General features: G+C 45.4%; 2 protein-coding genes across 4 annotated transcripts in view; one reads left to right on the top strand and one right to left on the bottom strand.

Moving 5' to 3' along the window:
- Tpp2 (tripeptidyl peptidase 2) overlaps positions 1-8,189 on the top strand; it is an 81,672-nt gene extending 73,483 nt beyond the window's left edge. For 2 of the 3 annotated variants that reach the window (XM_004663394.2, XM_012949859.2), the window contains 4 exons: positions 882-1,012; positions 2,969-3,176; positions 5,098-5,217; positions 7,280-8,189. In XM_004663394.2, coding sequence (XP_004663451.1) covers positions 882-1,012; positions 2,969-3,176; positions 5,098-5,217; positions 7,280-7,369 — 549 coding nt within the window. In that variant the 3' untranslated portion in view covers positions 7,370-8,189. Of the gene's footprint in view, positions 1-881; positions 1,024-2,968; positions 3,177-5,097; positions 5,218-7,279 lie in introns of those variants that run through there. The other variant, XM_045145621.1, reaches the window with a different exon arrangement.
- A 4,081-nt stretch (positions 8,190-12,270) lies between these two features.
- Positions 12,271-26,486, bottom strand: Mettl21c (methyltransferase 21C, AARS1 lysine). The gene is made up of 4 exons (XM_045145285.1): positions 26,408-26,486; positions 21,679-21,830; positions 13,281-13,398; positions 12,271-12,787 (listed from the first exon to the last, which is right to left on the bottom strand). Exons 1-4 carry the CDS (start codon positions 26,484-26,486, stop codon positions 12,393-12,395), a joined length of 744 nt encoding a protein of 247 aa, XP_045001220.1. The 3' UTR covers positions 12,271-12,392.
- Positions 26,487-27,990: the final 1,504 nt, after the last annotated feature.

Raw genomic sequence — 27,990 nt, 5'->3', positions numbered from 1 at the left:
ACGAGAGTCTAAGTAAGGAGGAGTCAGGGCTGAACCTAAGCATCCTCAGTGAAAGATTTCCTGTCTGTGAAAACTTCCCGAAGAATTCTTGCTCGTAGCCACAGTCCATGCTGTCCAAACACGGGACAGCAGTCCTTACTCATAACAGCAGCGGGAAGTGTCAGCCATGACCAGTTCAAGCAGTCATAAAGTGTGCATGAACTAGACTAAGGCACTTAGAGGCCTCTTAATGACTTTGACAAAATAAACCAATTGCTAACAGTCCTACAGTAATGATAGTTTGAATTTTGATCAGAATCTAGTTTATTTTAATTTTCTGAATTTGTGGTTGTTTAGAAAGAATTTATTTCTGGTTTTCATGTGGTGTTGACAATAGAAATAGTTCTGAAATCTTAATGATATGCAGGAAAAGAATTTCTCTTGCTTTAAAAATATAGATTTTTAGCTGGGCATGGTGGCACACGCCTTTAATCCCAGCACTCGGGAGGCAGAGGTGGTAGGATTGCCCCGAGTTTGAGGCCACCCTGAGACGATTTAGTAAGTTCCAGGTCAGCCTGAGCTAAAGCAAGACCGTACCTTGAAACCCCACCCCCAAATATATATATATATATATTCTTATGAACTGTCTTACATTTATTTTCATTGCTGGACAGAATGTAAGCTAGGTAATGTCATATGTGAGTTCACGCTTCCCAGAGATAATGGCAAGTACAGAGTTTCATTAGGAGACAGCTGGAGTCCTCGGATTGCCGAGTGGCGGGATTGTCCCCTACACTTCAGTTGCCATTTTCGTGGCTGAGACAATAGAAGTGAAGTGCTAATGTCTGATTGATATGATCATTTTCTTTCTTGCTGTTTTTTTTTTTTCCTTTCTTTCTTAGGAACGAATGAAGCGATTGAATGAAATTGTTGAGGCTGCAAATGCTGTTATTTCTCACATTGATCAAACTGCCCTCGCACTTTATATTGCAATGAAGACTGACCCCAGGCCTGATGCAGCTGCTATAAAAAAGTACCTAACCAGTAAATAATCTTTCTTGCATCTCATTTCTTAGTTTATTTGTTTATAAAGATTAGGGACTAGTGTTACTGAGGATTCTCTTTTCTGTTATTTGTCATCTCCTTATAATCAGAGTGGTCACATTTTACTTGGACTGTTAAGGCACAGCCAGGAAATCAGCTGGGCTTCCCTGCCAGGTGCTGATGGCGAAGGGACTTGACTGGTTACAGTGAACAGTGCTGCTCCTGGGAAGAAAGATTGTATAGATATTGACCAATAGCATGAAGAACAAAATGTAGTTTATAATGCCTCATAAAATAAATGACAATAAATAAAAATAAGTTAAAAGTATTATCTGGCAACTTTAGTTTTAGGTAAGTTTTTTTGCATTGTTACCAGGACAAAGAGAGGAGGGGCATATAGATTGAGCAGCATTAAGGACAAAGAGAGGAGGGTATATAGATTGAGCAGCATAAGCCCTGTGTGTAGAGGAGTGCCAGCCATAAGGCGGTGTCAGTCTCCCCTTTGTGAGCTGCTGACCTCCTGTGGTAACTCTACCAGTGCGCTTTGCTCTCTCTCTGCCTTATTTTCAACATATCGGATCATTATTAACTTGCAAAGGTATAAATGTCCTCGTTCGTCTACAGTTATTGTTGCTGGTAAACCAGAACTGTTTGTGCAGCCTGAAAGACTATAATTTTCCTTAAAAGAAAAAGGAACTTTACTATTCTTGGTAAAAATAAACACAGGTGTCTCCCAAACCCAGTTTCATCTCCGCTGCAGATGTGTTTAGGTTGATAATGACCTCTTAGCTGAACACAGCCGAAGCCAGAGCCTTGAGAAGATGTGTTTTTTTGCATGTGAATGTGCCCCCCTCCCCCCCAGCCTGAGGTATTGGATTAAGACTGAGTTTGCAGCCTGCTAGAGGAGTTTTCACTGGGGGCTGATCTTTAGTCCAGCCCTATGAGGTATATAGAGAGTCAGTTGGAGCTCTGGCTGTTCATGCTTGCTGGCAATTTCATGTTGTCTCTGTGCTGTGGATCTGTGGAGGTGAGCCAGATCTTTAGTCATTGATCATGGCTCTCCTGGTTCCTGTAAGTGCGCTGAGTTCTGGCAAGGAGGAGCTGGCTGGCCGTAATCCCCCAAACCTGCCTCCAGAAGTGCGCCTCCTCTGGTGGTTCCACCTCCCAGGTGGCCTCTCGCTGGGGACCAAGCGTTGAAAACATGAGTTTGTAGGGCCATCTGGTTGAAACCACTGGGTGCTCATCCAGTCAAGAGCTTCACAGTCATTTTCTTAGGGCAGTTTTAAGCCTCATTGTCAACATGTATCCAACATGAGTGCCAAGCCACATGGCTACGTACAATTAAATCCTGGAACGTCTTGTGCTCCAATTTTCTGCTTTGCAAAATAAAGGGTAATTATCATCTTAAAAGATATTTTGACTGTAAATAAATATGTTAAATGCTGAGACAGTTGCTGTACGAGAGTTGGCATTATAGTTGTTATATTCATACATGAAATCATGCTCACAGCTAGACTAGTCTCAGTGTCTTTCTCTATGCCCACATTGATGAATACATAATGGCTAGTTTTGGTTTTTTGTTTTTTCTCAGTGCTGGGGACCAAATCCACAGCCTTGCACTGGGTGGTAAACACTGTACCACTAATTCTCCAACTCCCATAATTGGTATTTAAAGAAATATAAAACTTTAAGAGACTGTGCTGGTTAAGTTATGCAGCTGGCAGAATGTATAGTGACACCCCAGCTCTGTTACTGTGTGCTACAGCGACTCATTGGATGCTCATGAGTGAGAGGAAATGTCATTTGTGGTACAACTCAGATGGATGCACATGGTTGTACGAATTTCTGCATGAATTATGGACAAAACAGTGCATGCATTTAGCTCCTGATTGTCCTTTGGAAGAACTTTTACTGACCTGTGAAATATTTCTGATTTGCTCTCTAGTGATATGGACAAGCAGAAATCCACGCTGGTAGATGCCCTTTGCAGAAAAGGGTGTGCCCTGGCGGACCACCTCCTCCACACACAGCCTCATGATGGGGCCGCAGCTGGAGACGTGGAAGGAAGAGAAGAAGAAGCAGAAAGTGCTTTGGACTCTCTGTCAGAAACATTTTGGGAAACGACAAAGTGGACAGATCTTTTTGACACTAAGGTAACCCTTGTTCTACTTGTCTTTGTACAGGGTGGTGACCTCCCATACTTTCCAGAAGAGGGAGGTAGCAGAACTCTGCTCTGAGGAGGCTCCTTCTTGGCCCTAATGCCTCATCCTTGTCCTGCTAGGGAGATAACTCAGTCAGCAAAGTGCTTGCCCACAGCATGAGGACATGAGATCAGTCCCAAGTATCCACATAAAAAGCTGGGCATGGCAGCCCTTACTGTAGTCCCAGTGCTAGAGTGGTGAAGGCAAGAGGACTCTGAGGCTCCCTGGTCAGGCAGTCTAGCGTCACTGGTGAGATCCAAGGCACCGAGAGACACCTGTCTGCAGGAGGTGGACAGTCTTCCTGAGAATCACCCTGACACTCTCCTCTAGTTTGCACATGCACACATGTACCTACACATACATACATGCATACCATACAGGCATTTAACAGTATATAAAATAACACTTTAGCAGTATGTACAGTGTCTGTTTAAAACAAGAATCCTGAAAATAGTGTCAGAATATGTATAGTACCCTTTTAGTTAAACCAGTTCTGTATGAAGCCAAACTTTGGAAAATCTAGAAATTGTCTTCAGACTTCCCCACATCTATTTATGTGATAATTGTGGAATAAGGTACTCTGGTTAGCTAATGTATTATTTACTATCCTCAAAATTCTCTTAACTTCCAAATATCTTAAATTTTAGTGAACCAGTTTTAAACTCATGTTTAGAAAAGGGAACTTGAAGTTTTTTTGAATTTGGGTTTTAAAAAGTATTTTAAATGTGTTTTTTTTAACTATGGAGATGGAGGAAAAGTAAAAGAAGCCAGAATTTTCACCAGCCTGTGCCACTGTTTTAGGTATTGATTGCTGGCTCTCAGGATTAGCTATGAAAATTTGCAATAAAGAACCCTAAAAGTAGAAAATGTTCTTTCTACCGGGTTCTGACTTCCCCCTCAGCACAACAGTGTTCAGGGGCAGAAGGCAGCACGCCGAGGGCAAGTGTGAGGGAGTGGGACTCGGCCCTGGGGCTGGCTGCTCCCTGCTGTGTGCGCCTGCGCCCTTGAGTGAGGACCGTGGCCTCCCTACCCTGGACGTTCTCAAGCAGTGACGTCGTAGAAGCTTCCGATAGTGTCGCTGCCAGTGTCTGCTGAATGCAGCCTCACTTGATGCTAGACACACAAAGATACAGAGAGCTAGTTCCTGCCTCTGAGGAAGGTGACAGATCGTGACAGAAATGTGGAAACTACCACAGTGAGCTTGTTAGACGTGCATCTGCCTCACCATCACATTCTGCACGAGGGCCACACGGTGCTCCAGCTACAGGGCCGGCCGCTTGGTTTGCTCTCGCTGGCAACAGCCGTGAACACTGAGTACGGCTCTAGAACACAAGTCAGCGTGACGGGCCTACTTTCCTGAAGACATTCTCCACGTTACAGAGTGAAGATGAATAGTAGAAATAGCCACTGTATCTGTTAGAGCAGTGCATAGGAGGAGCATGTTTAGATGAAAATATCCATGGTCATTGCAGTCTTTTGTCTACCAGTCAGTTCAGATGGTAAGAATTGTATATTAGCTCCTCCCTGAAGTTAAGACATCCTATGTAGACTGCCAAGTCAGTGAGTGATTTATAGTGATTGTGTTTTTTTCTTTCTAACTTGCTTTCCTGTAATTATGTTAGCTCTGGTTTATTTGGCGTACAGGGGTATTTTTTAACTGTATTCAATAGTTAGTGACTTTCAGAAGAAAGTTTTCTGTCCCCAAAACACTCTCCTTTTGAGCTCCCTTTTAAAGACATCCTTTCTTTTAATTTCTATGATACAACATTCAACTTAAAAGCTACACTTTTGCTAAAGCCTTAATTCTTTTATTTTTAAATAGTCTGACTTAAAACATATAAATTTCATAGATAACCATTATTTTATTTCTTAGGTTTTAACATTTGCATACAAGCATGCGTTAGTAAATAAAATGTATGGGAGAGGCCTTAAATTTGCAACTAAACTTGTAGAAGAAAAGCCAACAAAAGAAAACTGGAAAAATTGTATTCAGGTAAGTGATGCTTAAATTATACTGGATATCGTTTTAGAACTGCATAGTGACAGAAAAACTTCAAAAGGGCTGATGGTCATGATATAATAGTTCTTATTTTATTGTGACCAACTTTATTAATATAATGTGAATTATGTAATAAAAAGAATGGCAGACCACCAAAAAGCTATTCAGAATTTTTTAACATTTTCACTTCTATTGACAGACCCTATAATTAGCCTCAGATGTTTTCAGCAGGGGCAAAAATACACTATGTACTTTCTTAGTTAAAAGAAAGTTTTCCTGTACGAAGAAAATTTTGCTTTTAAATATGCATTGCCTCAGTTCTGAAATAGTTGAGTTTATACAGTACATTTGATTTTTATATATTTCTCATTTGAGATGGATATGCCATTTTTGCTAGTTTACCATATATCTTACAGAAAACCTGAAATTGATCTTCCTACACAAGTTAGTTTCAGACATAAAAAGAAATTATTGTAGTCACTTTGTCTTTGCACAGATGCTTGTATCGTGCCTAAGGAATAGGAAGATTTTAAGCTGAGTGTGGTAGTGCACGCCTTTAATCCCAGCACTCGGGAGGCAGAGGCAGGAGGACCGATGTGAGTTCAAGGCCACCCTGAGACTACATAGTGAGTTCCAGGTCAGCCTGGGCTAGAGCGAGACCCTATCTCAAAAAACCAAAAGAATAGGAAGATTTTGGGTGGCATCAGTTGCAGCCTAACATCTAGTCTAGGGCAAGTTTTCTTCATATTTAAAGTATACCTTGGTTATAGACTTGGCCAATAGAGTTCTTGTAAGAAGCTTCACTTAGACCCTTGAGCCCTTGACAAGTTAAGAATTCTCTTTGTGAAGCACTGTTCCCTCCTCGGATGTGGCTCTCACCACATAGGCTTTGATCGCTGAGCACTCGTGTGAAGCAGTGACCCTCCCAGACGTGTGTAAGCAGTTTAGTAACATGTCTCCCTCCACTCCCCCCACACTGTCTTCCACAAAACAGCTAGAAATGATACTGTTTTAAAAAATTATTTATTTGGGGGGGGGGGGTTGGAGAAAATGGGTCCACAAGGGCTACCTTCTGTTTTGAATGAACTCCAGACCTGTGGCACTTTTTTCCTCTGGCTTTACATGGGTACTGGGGGATTGAAGTTAGGCCATCAGGCTTTGCAGGCAAGCCTTTACTGCTTAAACATTTCTGCAGCCCCTAGAAATATCTTTTAGCTCTTAGTAGGAATCGGATCATATTTAGACTATATCTGTACTCTTCCCTCTGGTCCATAAGGCCCCTGCTGAATACCCTGTTATGCTCACCATTCTTCACTCGGCTTCTGCCTTCAGCCTCTCTCTGCTGGACTGAAACAGCAATCCCTGCACTCCCTGGACCTCGGCCTAGAGCGTCTGTGTGGAAAGATAGGTCTTCCCCAGATTTTTTAAGTTGATTATTCCTTTGCAATCAAATTAATAGCCTAAATGCCACCTTCCCCGACATCCTTCATGATAACCTTCACAGTTACCCAGCATCGCATCAAGCTTAACTTTTATTATATACTTTGTATAAATAGCTTGTTTATTCATCTGTTCATCAATGTGCACAAATGTGCATTAATGTATTAAAACCAGTTGTATTTTCTGAGTGGAGCATAAGTTTTCTGACACTGTGTTTTCCCAATGCCTAGAAGGATATTTGACTTAATACTAGGCACCAACAAAACACAGAGGATGGTCGCAGGAGGAACTTAGGCTATAAGAAGAAAGAAAACTAAGATAGATTGAAAGAAGGGAATAATAACAGAAAAACTAATAGGAAAAAGGGAAAGTTGGTAAGAACACTCATCTCATCAAAGGATAGGGTTGTTGTGGGAAAGTTGGTTGTCATGTTGCTAATGACGAAAGTTTATTGTTAGGAAGGATGGCCAGTGTCTGGGTAGATGAGTGGTTAGGGTGATCGAAGGGAGGTTCTGTGATTACACTGCTCCTTGGTTACAATAGGCAGTACTTGAATTTACCCTGAGTTTAGACTTGGAACCGTCCTCTCCTTTAATGACATTGTGTTTTGTTGCAGCTGATGAAATTGCTTGGATGGACACATTGTGCATCTTTCACTGAAAACTGGCTCCCCATCATGTATCCTCCTGATTACTGTGTATTCTAAAAGGAAACCCAAGACTTTAAATTTCCAAAAAGAACGTTTTATAGTGAATGGATAAAAAGATTTGTGGCATTTTTAGTCTAATGCATGTTTTCATCCACTATACAGTACTGATCATTAAAATGATGTGTATTTATCCGAGAACTCACTGGCGTGTGACTTGATCCATGTAAATCTAGATCTCTGACTTGGTGTTCTCATAATGCCTCCCACAGCTGCTGAGGGTGGGTGTGCCGGCCCACCCACCCCAGCATTGTCAGTTGGGTTGCAGCTTCTCATATGCACGAGAGGTTTTCAAGAGTAACTTTTAACTGCAGAACTCAAAATCTATTTTTTGTTTTATAAATCAATAGGGTTTTAATATGCTTATTTTTTTTTTCAAATTATATGAAGGCCTTAAAAGCTACATTAAGAGTAGCTAAAATTATTTATTGGACTAAAATCAAGAGAACCTCATTTCCAGACTTTCTCCCCACCCAACGTTTACATTCAGTTAAGGGAAAAGAAAACAGAGCCGGCATAAACGTGTGGTAATTGATGAGGCATGACTGTCAGAGTGATTTTCATTTGGGTTCTGACAGGCAGGTCACTCGATACCCTCTTGAAGTACTCAGCATCAGAGTGAGTTCTGTTACATGTGTAAGTGCCAGGTAGCTGAACCTGTCGGATATTGTAAAGATGCACCTGTGGTATGTCTAATAAAGTTGAAATCATGTAACACACATGAATAAATGTGCAAAACCACAACAGTATACCATATGCACTCTCTAATACCTTGATTTTTTAAAATAAATAATAAAAGTGATATTGAAGCTTCTTAAAATTGGTCTTGGTTTTTCGTAAATCAAATTTGGTATAAGAACAGAAGTTTTTAAACTTATAGCCAAAAAACTAACCATGGTAATTTATTTTGTAACTTTCATACAGGCTTGCAATTATTTGAATATATTCCCAATGCTTATTGTGTGGTTAAATCTTGGTAGGGGTAACTTTTTTCAATTTTTTTCTGACTAGTTTTTCTGCTTCTCATATCCAACTCCATGGAATAGGAGACAGCATTACAAAGCCCGAGTCACTGGTCTTGGAAGCATTGTGTGTGTTTAAACCTGCTGTCTTAGAATTCACGACCAGAAGAGAAGCAACCTACCAGTTGTTTTTTTCTAGTTCATTGGTAACTTACCTGAAGTGCGCTGGCCTATCCATCCTTTTAACATTGTGATATGACATCTATTACGTTCATGTGTTAGAGGTAAATTCAAGTTTAAAAAAAGAACTTGGAAGAAAACATCTCATACTTTTACATAAGCCTCTGATTTTGTGTTGGCCATGTTTATAGCTGCGTACATCAGTCATCAAGGTAGCCCACCATGTCGAGGGACACACACCCACTGGAGCCTTTATGAGAAAATACAAATGTGCTTAAATATTTTATGATGGGATCTGAGGTCCTGAGCACATCTATGAATAGCCTTCTGCTGCATATTCTCACGCATACCATTCATTGAGCACACACTGACCCACGTATGTCGGCCCATCTGTCAAGCTCAGTTCAGTAAGGGAATGGAAAACTCAGAAAGAGGGGAGCACCTTCAGAGCAACTGACTACTACCTTCAGAGCCCATTTTAAAGCCCAGGTCTTGCCATGTAACAGGCTGCCACCTATTCATGCCGGTGGGTTTGTTGGAACTCAGCCTGGGTCACTGAGGGACCTGTAGCAAGTGCATATTGTGCTATGCTTCCCAAGAATTAGACCCAGGAAATTTCTAGAAGAGCCATCAGTATGTGATTATTAAAAATAAAGTAAGAGGGCTGGAGGAATGGCTTAGTGGTCAAGGCACTTGCCTGTTAAGACTAAGGACCCAGGTTCAATTCTCCAGGTCCCACGTAAGCCAGGTAGGTACACATGGTGGCACATGCATCTGGAGTTCATTTGCAGAGGTTAGAGGCCCTAGTGTGTTCATTCTCACACTCTCTCTCCCCCCCCTCCTCAAATAAATAAATAAAAATAAAATCTTATAATAATGTAAGAAAGCCAGTGTGGTGGCGCACGCGTTTAATCCCAGCACTTGGGAGGCAGAGGTATGAGGGTCACTGTGAGTTCGAGGCCACCCTGAGACTAGTGAATTCCAGGTCAGCCTGGGCTAGAGGGAGACCCTACCTCGAAAACCCAAAATAAATAAATAACAAGAAATGATCCAAGTGATGCGGTGGTGCTTGGCCATCATGTGGCGGGTGTTTGTACCACAACCACTGGAAAGAGCCGAAAGCTCTGCGAACAACTCTAAACATTCGGGTGTACACAGCGTGCTCAGTGTGAGCTCTTGTGAGCCCTTCCCAGGGACAAGCAGCCCTGCCTAGCTACTACTGGTGAGGGGAGGTGCTCATGGACGTCTTCCTCTTTCCTCATGCAGTTGCCTCTTCCTAGAGTTAGCTGCACTTGGCCTCAGAGTTCAGCCTGGTCCATAGATACCACAAAACCAAACCCCCCTTTCCCGCTGAACCCCACCCTAATGAAACAGCAGGAGGCCGGAGGACTGGAAGGCCGGTGCTGACTTGTGCTCTATGACACTCCTGAGGAGCCCGATTGCCCAAACATCGCAGTGAGTTCCGTGAGAAAACCATGTGCTGCTCGCATGCAAAAGTGACTTCAGTTCACCGTAGCTTCTGTGCTGTGCTTCGTCCCCAGGACCCACAAAGCCAGCGGGGCCGCAGGGGCCTTTCAACCCCCACCCTCGAAATCCTGCCTAAATGCAGGAATCAGAAAGGAAGAAACAAGCTAGACTCTGGAGTCTGAACATAATGAGCCAAGAAGAGGAAAAGCTTTAGAGTAGCAGGTCTAGGAAATGGGGAGAAGACACAGCAGCGCAGGCTGTGGTGGGAGGGGCCTGGGCATCACCTGCCTTCCTGCCCCTGACCGCGGCGAGCCTGGTCTCCCCCAGCCACTGTTTCCCACCCGCAAATGTGCCGCGTGATTTTTGTGTAGAGCCCCTACTCAACGCGTGGGCCACACGTGGTTTATACCTGTGCATGTGGGGCACCAGGCACATGTGTGCAGCAGCCAGAGAACTTTGAGTGCCCTTCCAAGCCACTCAGCCACAAACTTCTGAAGACCAGGAGCCTCCCTCAGTCCAGGTTCTTGAGAGCACACTCTTTCCCCGTTCTTGTACTGATGGGATCAGAATCAGCGGGGCAGGTTGATTTCATCAGCGTCGAACTGGGATCTTGCCGATGACTGCGCATATTTGTTGGTGAATTTGGAGATGGCTGATATCTTTCTTTTTTTTTTTTTTTTTTTTTGGTTTTTCGAGGTAGCGTCTCTAGCCCAAGCTGACCTGGAATTCATTATGCAGTCTCAGGGTGGCCTTGAACTCATGGCGATCCTCCTACCTCTGCCTCCCGAGTGCTGGGATTAAAGGCGTGCGCCACCACGCCCCGGCGGCTGATACCTTTGAATTATCTTCCAGTGCATGAACTTGGCTTGTCTTCCCATTTGAGTTTTCTCAGTAATGCTGTAACTGCACAGAATTCTCACGTATCTTTCAATATAGATTTATTCCTCACTATCTGATATTGCTGTTCTGAGTGGTATCTTTTATGCTTTAAGTTTCGTGGCTAGAATTTCTAAGAAAAGCTGGGCTTTGCGTTTTGACGTGGGACCCTTGCCAGACCCTTGGAACTTCGGAGCCCCCCTGCGGAGAGCTGGCAGGCCAGGGCCACTCACGCGTCTTACCTTCTTAAATGATTGTAAAGAAGCAAAATTGGAAAAAGAAAAGGACTGTGTGCTCTACGTAAACACTGTGTGACTTGCTAACCCTAACATGCATGTTACCTGACCGTAGCACACTGTCCACAGGGTTATTTTATTTTGCCCATCAAAAACTTGCATGGGGGCTGGAGGGGTGGCTTAGCGGTTAAGGCATTTGTCTGCAAAGCCAAAGGACCCTGGCTCGATTGCCCAGGACCTATGTTAGTTAGCCAGATGCATAAGAGGGCACACATGTCTGGAGTTCGTTTGCAGTAGCTGGAGGCCCTGACGTGCCCATTCTCTCTCCCTCTCACTCTCCCTCTTTCTCTGTCAAAAAAACAAAAATAAAATAAAAATTTACATGGTTTTGCTCTCTTGTTAGTTTTTTTTAAAATATTTTATTTATTTATTTATTTAGCAGGTAAAGAGGGAGAGAGATTGAGAATGGGTGCGCCAGGGCCTCCAGCCGCTGCAAACAAACTCCAGACACTTGTGCCCCCTTGTGCATCTGGCTAACATGGGTCCTGGGGAATCGAACCTGGGTCCTTTGGCTTTGCAGGCAAACGCCTTAACCGCTAAGCCACCCCTCCAGCCCTGCTGTCTCTCTCTCTCTCTTTTTTTTTTAACCATATTAGCTAAAATCTTCCAGCATAATTTTGAGAAGAAATGAGAAGCTTAAATTTATAATTTTAGTATTTGTTTTAGATTTTTATGACTTTTTATTAGATCCATTGTAAGAACTTCAGCCATAAGATTATGAAAAACAAACAGTCTAGAAAATTTAACTTGAAATTATCACAGGCAATTGAGGGAAAGTTTATGCAGGCTCTAGAGAAGTTAAGCTGTCCGCTTTCTCATTCTAGCAGTTTCCATACTTCTCACTTTTAGGGCTAAACCGGTCTTACCATGCACGATCCTCTCCCTGCCATGGCTAACATCTGTATAAATGAACGAATAAACCTGTGATTGAGGGGCTGAGGCAGATGCATCTCTAGTTCAAAGCCAGCCTGGGCTACACAGCAGAATAACGAGGTTCTACTTTGTTACTAAACACAGCTGAGACGTGGTGAGTGGGCAAAGCTGCCTGCCGCGTGGTTCTCTTCTACAGCAGTTAGAGGGCCCAGGAAACAGCTCTGCAGAAAGCAAGCCAGCGCTCCGTTTTCGTTCCAGCCATACGTGTTGTTGCTGGGCACTGCCTTCTCAGTATTCAAGGAAGACTTGCTGCCAGCTCGGCTTCCAGCAGCTCACAGTCACCCTGATGACTTGAAAGGGTCTTGAGTCTCAGTCCCATTTTAGTATACCCTTAAAAAGTTTGACCGATGACTCTGGATATTCAGCCAGGAGAGCCACATCAAAAACCTGCTTGAATTTATCCAAGAATTCGTAGTCGGTGCTGAATCTGAACTTGTTTGCCCAAAGCAGCACGGTGCCTGGCTGGGAGAGGTGCATCATGGTGGCCAGGAGCTTGTCCAGGAAGTAGTGGTGGTAGACCACGTCAGAAGCCAGCACGTAGTCGTAGTAAAAGGCTGACCTGGGGAAGTTCTGCTCCAGCTGCTCCCCCCACACCAGTTCCTTGACTTCCGGCAGATGGGCTGTGCGTTTCAGGGTGTTCCTTAAAAGGTTGTATTGTAGGTTTCCTAGAACATCAGGCAAATCCGTCGCTGTGACCTGAGCTCCTACAAGAAAGAGAAAAGCTGGGAATAGCCGGAAACACGTGGCAGAGTTCAGGCTGCCCAGTTCCCTGTCTCTTGTGTGCGGTCCTGTCCTGCGCTCTTAAGATGGTTGCACACACACACACACACACACACACACACACACACACACACACACACCCGCCCACGATGTCGTACCCCACCATCAGCCAGCTCCCCGACCCGTGAAGGTCAGTAAGCATTCAGTCAAACCTTTGGACTCTCAGGCTCTGTCACCTGGAGGCTGGGTGGGGAAGAGAAATTACTTAACCTCTTCTCTCTGGATAACAGTAGGGATTCCAGTGGCATACATTTTGGGGAGATTAAATGAAAGCATGGCCACATGTCTCCGTCACAGCCTGTCAGCACACACCATCGTTGTCACAGAGAACTTCTGCAAGCAAGGCTCTTTAACTGCTGAGCCATCTTTCCAGTATGGTAGAGAACTTTTGAAAGAGCAAAAAAGGAATAAACAAACCTAGAATACTGGCCACGATGGAAACAAGGCCTGGCCCAGCACCGATTTCGAGAACTTTAGCATCTTGGAGACGTAATTCTTCGTTGTGTCCCTCCAGATACTGGCATAGGGCTGTGGCCTGAAAGACATGAGCAACATGACCTTGGGACTGGAGCGCCAGAGTGAGGCATGTCCCTCCCTGCAATTGGAGTTGAACACTAAGTGATGTTATCAAATTTGGCGGGGGGGGAGGCACTTATTGAGAGTTCATTACAATCAAAATGGGCATGATGGCTCATGCCCTAATCCCAGCTCTTGGAAGGCTCAGCCAGCCAGAGCCTGACTTAAAAAGAAAACATATACCATTGGTGCCATATGTGCATTTGTAGAATATGAACGTTGTAGTTAATTCTCATTGAATTGCCTGTATCCAATTTGACTGATCTCAAAGAAGAGGTGAGGGGAAGGTCACTGCAGCTCTTAGAAGTCAGACAGAGGAGTGCTCAGCACTGAATCATCTCTATCACACCTTCCAAGGCTCAGGGTCTAATGTGGAAGAGGTGGCAGAAAGATTGTAAGAGCCAAAGGAAAGGTAGGACTCCTTACAACGTGCTCCTCCAGAGACAAAATGACCTGGATATCCACGACCTCACAGTGCCTGACACTACCTACACAAGACCCTCATAATAGGAGGAAAAGATCATGATATGAAAATAAGAGACTGATTGAGAGGGGAGGGATATGATGGAGAGTGGCATTTCAAAGGGGAAAGGAGGGGGAATTATCCATGGGATATTTTTTACATGGAAGTTGTCAATAAAAAAAATGTGAAAAGAAAAAAATGACAACTAGATGTTGGGCTACAGAGATGGTCTAGTGGTTACAGCACTTCATTTGCCTGCAGAGCCTAAGAACCCAGGGCCAATTCCCCAGTACCCACTTAAGCCAGATGCATTGCACTAGGTGGCACATGCATCTGGAGTTCATTTGCACTGACTAGAGGCTGTAGCTTGCCCATTGTCTCTCTCTGTCAAATAAATAATAAAAAAGAAGTCCGGGAAACACTGAGGATCAGCAGCTTCTGCCAGTTTTGTCTTGCTGAGCTTCCAAGTGCTCCAACGAGGTTGTACAAGTGTGAACACCTTACTCCCGACTCCTGTATCAACATTCAGATTGGCTGGAATGTCGTTACATTGGGAAACTAGCCAGTGTCTGTTTTCTTAAGTTTTAACCGCTTACATGATGAGACTTCTCGGACTTCAGTGAGCCAGCCACTATGGCTTTCTGAAGGCCAGGGATGGGGAGGGAGGGTGCTGGGAATTCTTCATGTCTGTATCAGCTCTAGGAGATGCTAGTCCATGGACCATAATCAGTGTGAATAAACTGGTTTGTTGTGCAAGACAGCAAACACCCTTTTGTGTGTGTTGGGAGGGGGTGGGGACAGGCTGGCCTCAAACTCCAGATCCTTCCACCTCCACCTCTTTAGCAATATCCTAGCAGCCTGTGCCACCTAACCAGCACCCTTTTCATTTTCCCTTCCATCTCTCTACCTTCAAGCATTTCTGTAAAGCAGTCTATGCTATCTGGCATTTGTTCATGTACTGTTATTTATGCTATGTTATTTATGTCAGCCAGCAATGCCCCAGGAGAGACTAAGGAAAGGTGCCCATGGAAAAAGTGACTGCGGTCCACGTGTAAACTGGCCCGAGGAGGGAATGTGAGCATTGAGATGAAAAGCAATTGAGCACTGAGGTTAGGACTCTACTGTGGTCTAGGCAGGAGCAGGCCAGCCAGGTCCACTGCATATGCTCATCACTGCCAGCCCGCAGTAGGGTTAGTAATGCCTGTTGCCTTCAGGCACTTTGTTTCATCCTGTGTTCATTTTAAATATTTTTCTGTTCATTTTTTATTTATTTATTTGAGAGTGAAAGACATAGAGAGAAAGACAGATAGAGGGAGAGAGAGAGAATGGGCGCGCCAGGGCTTCCAGCCACAGCAAACGAACTCCAGACGCGTGCACCCCCTTGTGCATCTGGCTAACGTGGGACCTGGGGAACCGAGCCTCGAACCGGGGTTCTTAGGCTTCACAGGCAAGCGCTTAACCGCTAAGCCATCTCTCTAGCCCCATCCTTGTTCATTTTAAACAGATACCGGTAAAGATAATGACATGCCTCTACTGCCAGGGTACATAGAGGCACAGCTGACATCATGTAAAACAATTATAAACTCCATTGCAGGGCTGTAAGGGGCATATGCCAGGTGGATAGGGCAGAGTAGAGGCTCCGGGGAAGTCAGGGTCACCTTCGTGATACAGAGAGCTTCACCAGCTGAGCAAAGAGAGGTAGAGACCTGCGCAGCAAGATCAGCAGGTGTCCAAAGGCACCAAGGTTCCGTGTCTGGCAAGGAGTGAGGGCACCTTTGAGGAAGGAATTTCTGTGGGGGCTTTCACTGTCAGTGTCCCCGAGCGTGGCCCAGAGTCGGCCACTGCACAGGATCTCGTGGAGATGGCTGAGGCCTCTCAGGAAGTCCTGCCCTCCAGGAATTGCCCTCCTCTGCGAAGGATCTTGTGGACATGGTTGATGCCTTCCTCGGAGGATGTCCTGCCCTCCAGAAGATGTCATCTGGAAACCAAGGTTTGCTCAGCAACAGCTGTAACTTGACATTCCAAACACCCACATCCCCTTCCCTGTAAACAAACAGAAGCAGTCTCTTCCCTCAGCTGCCCCGGGAAGTCACCAGAAAGCACTGCTCTCCCTCTATGCATGCGGCCCTTTGTGGAGCTGTCCAAAAGTTGAGGTCCCAAGACAGAAGCGTTTGGTGCATGAAAGGTGGTGGTTTTGCTGAGGATGCAAGCCGGGTGGATGAGGGCCCTTTTGGTTACGTCTCTTACTACTGTTGTCGTTTTGTATTTGCCAAAAAGATTAGGAAACTGGGAGTTTGGGTACTTTAAAACTTCTTTGTTAAAAGGAAATGCAGCCACTCACGCATAAAGTGATAACAGAGCTATGAGACGGAGAGCCCTCGCCTCTCTTCTCTCCTTCACTTCCCGGCCCCAGGGCCAGCTGCACAACCCCACAGACCCTTTGTCCAACTGCACAGCGCTCCATAGAATCATCATAACTTCCCAGCTGCTGGAGGTTGTGGGAGGGTGGGGGAGGGGGGGTCCCTGGACTAAGATATGTGTGTCTCTCTGAGCAGTTTTTAAGAAATGCAGGGCTGAAGAGATGGCTTAGCAGTTAAGGCGCTTGCCTGCAAAGCCTAAGTCCATTCTTCAGTTCCCACGTAAGTCAGATGCACAAGGTGGCACATGCATCTGCAGTTCATTTGCAGTGGATAGAGGTCCTAGTGTGCCCGTTCTCCCTCCCTCTCTCTCTCTCTCTGTCTCTAATTAATAAAAATAAATATTTTTTATAAAAAAGAAAGAAATGCAGAATCACAACCCCTACCCCCCTCCATTCCTGAATCTGAATCTGCTTTTGTGGGGGTCAGGGTTTGAGGTAGGGTCTCATTCCAACCCAAGCTGACCTGGAATTCACTATGGAGTCTCAGGCTGGGCTGGAACTCTCAATGATCCTCCCACCTTTGCCTCCCGAGTGCTGGGATTAAAGGCGTGCGCCACCACACACAGCTTGAATCTGCTTTTTTTTTAAATTTTTTTTTTTTTTTTTGAGAGAGACAGACACAGAGAGAAAGACAGATAGAGGGAGAGAGAGAGAATGGGCGCGCCAGGGCTTCCAGCCTCTGAAAACGAACTCCAGACGCGTGCGCCCCCTTGTGCATCTGGCTAACGTGGGACCTGGGGAACCGAGCCTCGAACCGGGGTCCTTAGGCTTCACAGGCAAGCGCTTAACCGCTAAGCCATCTCTCCAGCCCTTGAATCTGCTTTTTTAAAAAATATTTTTGGTTTATTTTTATTTATTGAGAGCAACAGAGAAAGAGGCAGAGATACAGGGAGAGAGAGAATGGGCATGCCAGGGCTTCCAACCACTGCAAACGGACTCCAGACGCGTGCACTCATTTGTGCATCTGGCTAATGTGGGTCCTGGGGAATCGAGCCTTGAACCCAGGTCCTTAGGCTTCGCCGGCGAATGCTTAACCCCTAAGCCATCTCTCCAGCCCTGAATCTGCTTTTTAACAAGATCACAGTGTAACTCAGAAGGTCTGCTTTGGTGCCGTCCAAACAGGGCCACCTTTGCCTTTGAACTGGGAAGAGCTTCAGCATTTGGCCACAGGGCACCCCAGGGAACGCTTCCCCACCCAAAGACTTGCTGAGCCTCCATGTCCTCAGCTGTGAGACAGGAACAATGTTATATAATGATTACAGCCAATAAGAGGCCTGGATATAGCATCTCCAAGACAGAACCATGAGCATACACTTTAAATATGCAGATAGTCACAGCCCCAAAATAATGGTATTTAGTCTATGGTTAGGACCATCCCCACAGACCTGATGCCAGGAAACTGGGAGCTCAGTGTTCTCTGAAGGTTTCACCGAAGTCTCCACCATTTACCAAGTGAAAGAGCAAGTGGCCGAGGGCCACGATGTGTGACCTAACTGTGTCTGCTGCAAAACCTCAACTCTAAATTCCTGGTTTTTTTCTCTCAGTAGTTTTATTAATTTTACATCCTCCTTTCCAATAGGGTTAGCTTTATTTCAAACCAAAATGTTGCATGGATTTTTTCTTTTTAAGGCTGAAGTTGTCACTTGTTGGTGGAGGACTCGCCTAGCAGATGAGAGTTCCTAGTTTCCATTCCCCAGATAAGCAAAATTAAAAAAGGAAGGGTGTCCACTGTCCCCACTCCTATTTAATATAGTTCTAGAAGTCTTAGCCATAGCAATAAGGCAAGAGATGCACATAAAAGGGATACAAATTGGAAAGGAAGAGATCAAGTTATCATTATTTGCAGATGACATGATTCTATACATAAAGGACCCTAAATACTCTACCAGTAAACTGTTAGGGCTGATCAAAACCTACAGCCATGTAGCAGGATACAAAATAAATACACAGAAATCAGTAGCCTTCCTATATGCTAACAACAAACACACAGAGGATGAAATCAGAGAATAACTCCCATTCATAATTGCATCAAAGAAAATAAAATACCTTGGAATAAACCTACCCAAGGAAGTAAAGGATCTCTACAATGAAAACTATAAAACACTCAAGCAAGAAATTGCAGAAGACACTAGGAAATGGAAAAACATGCCTTGTTCCTGGATTGGAAGGATCAATATTGTGAAAATGGCAATCTTACCAAAAGCAATCTACACATTTAACGCAATCCCCATCAAAAATCCAAAGGCATTCTTCGTGGAAATAGAAAAAACAATCCAAAAATTCATTTAGAATCACAAAAATCCTTGAATATCTAAAAATATGCTGAGCAACAAAAGAAAGGCTGGTGGTATCACCATATCTGATTTTAACCTATACTACAGAGCCATAGTAACAAAAACAACGTGGTACTGGCACAAAAGCAAACATGTATATCAGTGGAACAGAATAGAGGACCCACATGTAAGTCCAGGTAGCTATAGCCACCTGACATTCGATAAAAATGCCAAAAACACTCATTGGAGAAAAGATAGCCTCTTCAGAAAATGGTGCTGGGAAAACTGGACATGTATCTGTAGAAGGATGAAAACAGATTCTTCTCTCTCTCTATGCACAATAATTAAGTCCAAATGGATTAAAGACCTTAACATCAGACCTGAAACTCTGAAACTGGTAGAGGAAAAAGTAGGGGAAATGCTTCAACATTTGGTCTTCTCAAAGACTATCTGAATATAACCCCAATTGCTCAGGCAATAAAACCACAGATTAACCACTGGAACCTCATGAAATTACAAAGATTTTGTACTGCAAAGGACTAAAGCAAAGAGGCAACCTACAGAATGGGAAAAAAATCTTTGACAGCTATATATATGAGGATTAATATCTAGGATATACAAAGAATTCAAAAAATTAAATAATAGGAAATCAAACAAGCCAATTAAAAAATGGGCTATGGAGCTAAATAGGGAGTTCTCAAAAGAAGAAAGAAGGATGGTGTGTAAGCATCTAAAAAAATGTTCTACAACCCTAGTCATCAGGGAAATGCAGATTAAAACTACATTGAGATTCCATCTCACTCCTGTCAGATTGGCTACCATCATGAAAACAAATGATCATAAATGCTGGTGGGGATGTGGAAAAAGAGGAACCCTTCTACACTGTTGGTGGGAATGCATTCTGGTCCAGCCATTGTAGAAACCAGTGTGGAGGCTCCTAAAACAGCTAAAAAATTGATCTACCATATGACCCAGCTATAGCACTCCTAGGCATATATACTAAGGACTCATCTCATTACCTTAAAAATACGTGTTCAGGGCTGGAGAGATGGAGTAGCGGTTAAGCGCTTGCCTGTGAAGCCTAAGGACCCCGGTTCCAGGCTCGGTTCCCCAGGTCCCACGTTAGCCAGATGCACAAGGGGGCGCACGCGTCTGGAGTTCGTTTGCAGAGGCTGGAAGCCCTGGCGCGCCCATTCTCTCTCTCTCCCTCTATCTGTCTTTCTCTCTGTGTCTGTCGCTCTCAAATAAATAAAAAAAAAAAAATACGTGTTCAACCATGTTTATTGCTGCTCAATTTATAATAGCTGGGAAATGGAACCAGCCTAGATGTTCCTCAACTGATGAGTGGATAATGAAGATGTGGCACATTTACACAATGGAGTTCTACTCAGTGGTAAAGAAAAATGAAGTTATGAAACTTGCAGGAAAATGGATGGATCTGGAAAGGATTATACTAAGTGAGGTAACCCAGGCCCAGAAAGCCAAGCACTGCATGTTCTCTCTCATATGTGGATCCTAGCTACAGATGATTGGCCTTCTGTGTGAGAAAGAAAAAACTCAGTAGCAGAAGCCAGTAAGCTAAAATGGAGATATAAGGGGAAGAGAAAGGAAGGGAGGAGGGTACTTAATAGGATGGCATTGTATATATGTAAGTAGAAAAATAGATTAATGAGGGTGAAAAGGCCCAAAGTGAGGTCAGGGGAAGAGATTGAGTAAAGGAAAGGTGGAGGGAGGGCTAATCAAAATGTAAGAGGATATAAATAAATCATATGGAAACCTACTTTTTTGGACAATGGAACACTCAGGAGCCATAGATTGTTGCTAGAAAATTTTCAGTGCCAGGGACAGGATACCTTCCTGATGCCCCCAAAACATTACAGGCCATTGCCAAGGCCCTTGGTTTCCCACCGGGAATAGATGGTAAGACACTGTTGCTGAAGACTCCACATACTTGGGCTGCAAGGCCACTGAGAAATTCGGCTGGAACTGAGCTGATAACCTTCTCCATGTAGACCAGCTGACAGAAAGCTGGAAGAAGCCATTCTGCATGCAGTTCAATGGTAGAGAGAAAAATCCCCAGTGAAGATACTCAACAATGGACACTGCAAGCCTTATAATTGGCCAGCCAGGCCAAATGAGCCAACGGGTGCAATAGTGGCACGTCTGTCTAGGCTCAACTGCCTTCTAACTGGACTACAGGCCCGTTCCATGGGAGGGAATATATCCCTGATACTGAAAACTTAAAACAATGGTAGTCATGAGCCCTAGGGGTGTAACGCCTGCTGTTGTCTGGATAAATGTATATGCTATGCTTATTAAACTGACCAGTAAGCACTTCTCTTAATATTCATATCTTTATATTAATGCTACTCTCACTTTGGGTAGAGAATCTTCTCTTTTCAGATGACAGTGACCTTGGGACGACTCAGAAGGTATCATAGTGCTGGAAAGAAGTGACTGGAGTACTGAGTAACATCTAGACCACATCTTCCAAGGCTCAGGGTCTAATGCGGAAGAGGTGGCGGAAAGAATGTAAGAGCCAAAGGAAGGGTAGGACTCCTTACAATGAGCTCCCTCCAGACATAAAATGGCCTGGATATCCATGACCTCACAGTGCCTGACACTACCTACACAAGACCATCATAAAAGGAGGAAAAGATCATGACATCAAAATAAGAGACTGATTGAGATGGGGAGGGGATATGATGGAGAATGGAGTTTCAAAGGGGAAAGTGGGGGGAAGGAGGGTATTACCATGGGATATTTTTTTATAATCATGGAAGATGTTAATAAAAATTGAGGGAAATAAAGGAAGGGACAGAGGGAGGGAAAGGAAAGAAGGGGAAGAATGGAGAGAAGAGAGGAAAAGGAAGGAAGGGAGAAGAGTGCAAGTAAAACCAATGCTGCTGGAAGAGATGCTCCTTGTGTGCCGGGCTCAAGCACAGCACCCGCCCAGAAACAGAGCGGTCACCGTCTGAGAAGCACTCATCACTGAGAAGAACAGGGGAGACCTGTGGCCAGGTGTCCAGAGCACCACGGATGTGCACGTTATCCCAGAATGCCCGACCTCACAGCAGCTCTTACCCCTGGCCACACCACCGCTCCGTAGCTCTCTATGGATTCTTGGATGATGATCTTCTTGCCCGCAAAAAGATAGTGCTCCTGCGTGTAACTTGCATATTCTGTGGGAACAAATTTCTGGAGACTACGAAGAGATTCCTCTAGCATATCAGTCTCTGTGAAGCAGAAAAAAAAAGATCTTAATTTGGTAAGATGCAAGTAGATTAAGCAATTTCCCCCAACATGAGGGAGGACCATCATTAACAACAATGACTTCAAATTAGCACAAAAATGGCTTATTTAGGGTAACAACATGATGGAATTCAGATGTGGCCTTTTTCTTTTTTCTTTTCTTTTCTTTTTTTTTTCTTTGAGGTAGGGTCTCACTCTGGTCTAAGCTGACCTGGAATTAACTATGTAGTCTCAGGGTGGCCTCGAACTCACGGGGATCCTCCTACCTCTCTGCCTTCCGAGTGCTAGGATTAAAGGTGTGTGCCACCATGCCCGGCAAGATGTGACGTGTTTATAATATGACAAATGAAAAAGGATGCCCTGATATGTCTTTGGGAAAGAACAGACAACAGCCTGAGGGAACTGTGTGGACAAGAAGCCTAGATATGGCCATTGCGTTTGGTTGTCAATTTGGGGATTTAGAATTATGGAACAAACCTCCTGACCTGTCTGTGAAGGAGCTTCTAGATGAAGTCAATTGAAGTAGGAAGGACCACCCCAACTTTGAGCGGCACTCTACTCATGGTCTGGGGTGCTGGACCGAAGGAAAGGGAGAGAGAGAGCCGAGCACCGGCTCTCATGGCTCTCTGCTCCCACACTACAGACGCCCTGTGACCCAGTGCTCCGAGCTCCCCCACCCATGCCCTCCCCACCAGGACGGACCAGACCCGAAACCATGAGCCAAGACTCTTCCTCAAATCCCCCTAAACAACAAGAAAGATAATTAAGGCACTAAGTGGACATGCGCCTGGCTCTTTGTAGGTGTTGAGGTGAGGTCACACATCAACATGTTGCCCTGGGCATGTTCTGTAAATCCTCCCCATGCCACTTTTTAGAAGGCACAGGCCAACTGCTGCCGAGTCTGCTCTCCAGGCATGGAAAGGCTGTCAGCTGAGCCCTGGCTATTAAATTACTAGTGCTTTAAATACTCCTTGAACCCAGTGACCCATGATGACAGTTGTCAAATGTCATAGAAAATGAGGGAAGGAGCACCTGACAGGACTGGAGTCATGCAATCACACATCACCACAGATTTCCCTGAGTTTAGCAGGAGCAGGAGTGGTGAGGGGGCAGGAGGGATGGCTTAGTGGCTAAAGCACATGCCTGCAAAGCTTAAGGACCCAGGTTCGATTCTCCAGGTCCCATGTAAGCCAGATGCACAGGGTGGTAGATGCATCTGGAGTTCGTTTGCAGTGGCTAGAGGCCCCTGTGAGAACATTCTCTCACTCTCTCTTTCTCTCTCTCTCTCTCTCTCTCTCTCTGTCTCAAATAAATAAATAAATAAATATCTAAGGAAAAAAAGGAGTGGTGAGGATGAACATGATGAGCTCAAGCACTTAGCAACCATCTCTGGCCAGAGAGGGGCTGGTGCAGGCAGGAGGTGGGGTGGATCGTGGGGCAGGCTCGTTTAACTGCGTGGCCCTTGGGTTTGTGGTGTGATGGGCCATGACGAGGTCTTTAAGCAGGAGTGGAATCTAGGCTTAACGTCAGAAGTCGGTTGCCTTCAAGTCGCTGGGACCAAACATCCAGCCGAAAGCAGCTGAGGAGAGGAGAGGGCTTATTCTAGGGAAAGTTTCCTCACGGCAAGAAAGCTAGACATCACTTCTTGTGCCAGCTGCTGGTAGGAAGCAGCAAGAGAGTGAGCTGAGCTAACTTTGGCAAGCTGAGGGCTAACACACCTCAAGGTCTACCCCACACGACACACCTCCAGCAAGGCTCCACCTCCCAAACTGCCAAGGGCTGGGGAAGGAGTGCTCAAAACAGGGAGGCAGCCACGAGGTAGATGAGGAAACCATGGGGGCCCGAAGGCCAAGGGGGGCGGGCGTGGAAGCGATCCCTGCTCAATACAGCCTCTTCCTGGGGACGCGCTTCAGTGACTTCATGGGACAACGGCTGCTGAATAGATTATCGAAAACAGGCTTGTTGGGCCGGGCGTGGCTGCGCACGGATTTAGCCCCAGCATTCTGGAGGCAGAGGTAGGAGGATCGCCGTGAGTTTGAGGCCACCCTGAGACTCCATAGTGAGTTCCAGGTCAGCCTGGGCTACTGTGAGACTCTACGTCAGAAAAACAAAAACAAAACAAGCAAAACCCCCCCCCAAAAAAAAAACAGGGTTGGAGAGATGGCTTAGCAGTTAAGGAGCTTGCCTGCAAAGCCAAAGGACCTTGGTTCAATTCCCCAAGACCCATGTTAGCCAGATGCACAAGGGGGTGCATGCGTCTGGAGTTCATTTACAGGGCTGGAAGCCCTGGCGCACCCAGTCTCTCTCTTTCTCTCTACCTGCCTATTTCTCTATCTATCTATCTCAAATAAATAAATAAATAAATAAATAAATAAAATATTTACAAAAAAAAAACAGGTTTGTAGTGCCTGTATGCATTTTCACCTACATTTCCTGGAAGTTCATGGCTGTCTTCTACAAAGGGGCACAGGGCAAAGAGAGAGGCATGCATAGGCTAGCATAGTGAATCCCCTTGGCTCCTCAAAGCGCTGTCCACTGTGGTTCCTCTCTCCACCACCCAAAAGAGAGTCCTCTGTCCCCACCCAAAATGTGGCTGAGCCAGCTAGAACCTGCTCAAAGGGCAAAGTCCTGCAACACTGGCATTCCCTGTCTCCCGTGCTGCGGGGTGTTAGGGAGGAGAGCCGCTGCCCTCACCTGTTAGGGAAACATACTGCCCCCAGATGAACCAGCCCCATCTTCGTGACTAGAGAAGAGGTGCCAGGTTCTACCATGGGACTGAGGGGCTGGCCTGAGTTTTGGTTCGGCAAGAAGCACACAGTGTTGAATGTTTACCCGCCAGTCCTGACAGACAGGAGACTCATCCCCAGGGTGGACACGTGCCCAGTCACAATACGCCCACCACAGCCAATTTCTAATGGTATGTGATGGGAAAACCTGGCAGCTCCCAGTGGGTGACATGTCCTCCACGGACATGGGAGACAGAAGCAACCCTGAGAGAAGGTCTGGTCATGACATGGCAGTAAAGTGAGTTTTGAGTATTTTTTGCTGACTTTTGTCCTTAATATAATCTACTTAAGTGTAAGTTTATGTGGCTTGCATTTTAATATGACCACTTATAACAACCAGAATCAACATTGCTGAAATTCAAATGCCAGTTCAGGTCACCTCTAGGGCAGGTGGCTCCAGCCAGCCCCTATAGTGAATCCCCTTGGCTCCTCAAAGCGCTGTCCACTGTGGTTCCTCTCTCCACCACCCAAAAGAGAGTCCTCTGTCCCCACCCAAAATGTGGCTGAGCCAGCTAGAACCCTGGGCCCATCCCACCATACCCAGGGTCACCAAGATCCTGTCAGGTCCATGGCCACCACTAGGGGACTTATCTTCTCTCAGCACTGCAGGAAAGGTACTGAGTTGGTTGGCACAGGTTCACCTTACAGGTAATAAACTCACGAAGATGAAGCTTGACCATTACACGTTCCTTTTCCACATTGCTTATTATTTTATTTTATTTTATTTTCATTGACAACAGGGTTTAACTAAGCCCAAGCAGGTCTTGAAATCATAATTCCCTATGCCTCAGCCTCCCTAGTGTTGGGATTGTAGCTATACATTACTGTGCCCTGCTTTTATCAACATCATTTTAAAAACAGACATACAGTTTTGTGTGAGACCCTCTGAAGCTCTGGAAAGAGAAAACTATTTGTTCATTGTACTTTTAATATTTTGATCTCTTATCTCTATATAGGCTAGACAGGTAGATTTAGAGAGGTCAGATTTTTGGGGTATTTTTTTGTTAATTATATATTTTTTTGAGGTAGGGTCTCACTCTAGCCCAGGCTGACCTGGAATTCACTATGGAGTCTCAGGGTGGCCTCGAACTCATGGCAATCCTCCTACCTCTGCCTCCTGAGTGCTGGGATTAAAGGCATGTGCCACCACGCCCAGCTGAGAGGTCAGATTTTTAACAACAGAGTTAGGTTATACGTGAACAATTCAGTAAAAATAACTACCCTCATTTACCAGGGTCAAAACCTGTATTTATCACTTTAAATGGTTGTAAATGTGTTAAATGGTTCTTATGACATTGATGGTGTCTAATATTTGCTCGGTTTTGAATGCATGCCAATTAAGTAAAACTGTATGGAGCTGTGCTGTCTAAAAGGGGGAGGGATCTCTCGTTTACAAGGGCTCACTGTGGGAAGACGTGGTCAGGAATGCATTTGGGCCAAAAGCAAGAACAAGTCTAGATGGGTTTTTTGTTTGTTTTGGTTTTTTTTCCCCAAAAGCAACAAGTCTAGATTCCTTGTTTTGGTCTTGTAAAGTTCTTGTTTAAACACATAGGACTCTCCCATTTATAGCACAAGATAAGACTATGTTACGGTCAACTTAACGCTGTATTCATGCACACACAAAGGCGTTCCCTCTCTCCCGCTCCCACTCAGTACTGTTCTGTACAATAAAGCTGAACGTAAAGGAAGTGGAAATTTTTGCGGCGGGAGTTTGCTTGAAAACGTGATGGGCAGGAAAGTACTCGAGGCAAGCAAGCGCCGGCCATGGAGTTTACCTGCTGGGGGTCCCTCAGGGCGCGGTTGTTGTGGTGCCCTGTCCTCGTCCTCCGTCCAGCGCTGGACACAAGCATCCATAGCTCGAGCCTGGGAAGATAGCTCAGGTCAAGTCCGCCCCTCCGGGCTCCAGATGCTGCCAGCCTAGCGCCTGGGCGTCTGCCGGGAAGATGTGCAAAAACTGGCAGGAAGCACTCCTGGGGGACCTCCTACCTGCCCAAGGGGCTGGCAGCCTGGCATGCTCACCCTTTGCCAGTCCCCACCACGACCCAGTCTCATGGACCATCCCTTCTCTCTGGACGTTTTAAATGGATTTCTAATGACTTTTGGAACTGAATTCCACCGAAGAAGTCCTGTCCATCCTTGGTGGGGGGGCTTGTGGGTTCTGGGTTAAGGGACGCATGCCTGGGAGCCCTGCTTGGAGCTCACTCTCTCCACGCTGCTCTCTCATCTAGGGTTGTGTTGCAAGGCAGTAAAAAGCTCTGAGCCCCGGCCAGGAGACATCTGGCTCCTTACTCCCAGCCAGCCCTTGGCGGCCACCCTAATCCCTTCAGCACCCATTTCCTCATCAGCTGAAAGGGTATAATAATATCCACAGCTCCCAGAACAGAGGACTGCCTGTGATCTCGGGAAACCACGAAAATCCTGGTCCGTTTCCAGAGAAATGGCTAGGACCGTCCCCCCCACCCCCAACCATCGAAGCCACAAGGCCCGTCCCAGAGCGAGGACTCCCGCGCTGGGGCTTGGCAAGGGCACTTCGGCCACCTGGCAAAACAGCCTGGACAGAACACACCGCCCCAGGGTAAAAGTCAGCCGCACAGACTTGATGGGCGAAGTATCTGGAGGGAAGAGAGGCAATGCGGAAAACAAAATACCGTTTTGACAGTGCCAGGGGTGAGGTAACCCGTTATTAACTTCCAAATGACCAGATCCCATGTTGGCACCTGCCCGTGGAATGGGGACAGGAGCTGAGGATGGGGGGAAGGGAGGTCAGGCTGGCCATGTCTGCTCATTGCGCAGCCTCAGGTTAATTTAGAAAAACGAGGTGCTGTGTTAGTGAAAGGGTGATGGCTCCCCTTTGGAATTTTTCTCTCATGTTGTTAATGCTGACTTTCCCCTCAAGAGAAAAACTCACATGCAGAATGGCTCAGTAGCATGAGTGAAACACTTAGATTACGTACATGGTGAGGGCTTTTATGCACCGGAACTAGCTGCACAAACATAAGCGCTTTAATGACATTTCATTTGCTTTGCCCTTAGCGGATAACTGCCACTCAACCAACAGTTTGTTCTCTAAACAATTTTAAACTGGACCCCATGGCTCAAGCTCGAATGAAGGCGATTCGAGAAGCTGAGGCAGGAGGATTTAAAGGCCTGCCTGGGCTATTTACTGAGGCTCTGTCTCAAAATAAAAAGAGGGCAGGAAGTGTAGCTCAGTGTTAGAGCACTTCGTTAGCGTGCAGCAGGCCCTGGGTTTAATCCCTAGTACTATGCACCAAATTAAGAAAGAAAGAAAGAAAGAAAGAAAGAAAGAAAGAAAGAAAGAAAGAAAGAAAGAAAGAAAGAAAGAAAGAAGGAAGGAAGG

Source organism: Jaculus jaculus, chromosome 3 (genome assembly GCF_020740685.1).
Source record: "Jaculus jaculus isolate mJacJac1 chromosome 3, mJacJac1.mat.Y.cur, whole genome shotgun sequence".
NCBI classification, from domain to species: Eukaryota; Metazoa; Chordata; class Mammalia; order Rodentia; family Dipodidae; genus Jaculus; species Jaculus jaculus.
The sequence above is the reverse complement of the archived record's forward strand: the minus strand, read 5'-3'. Positions and strand labels throughout refer to the sequence as shown.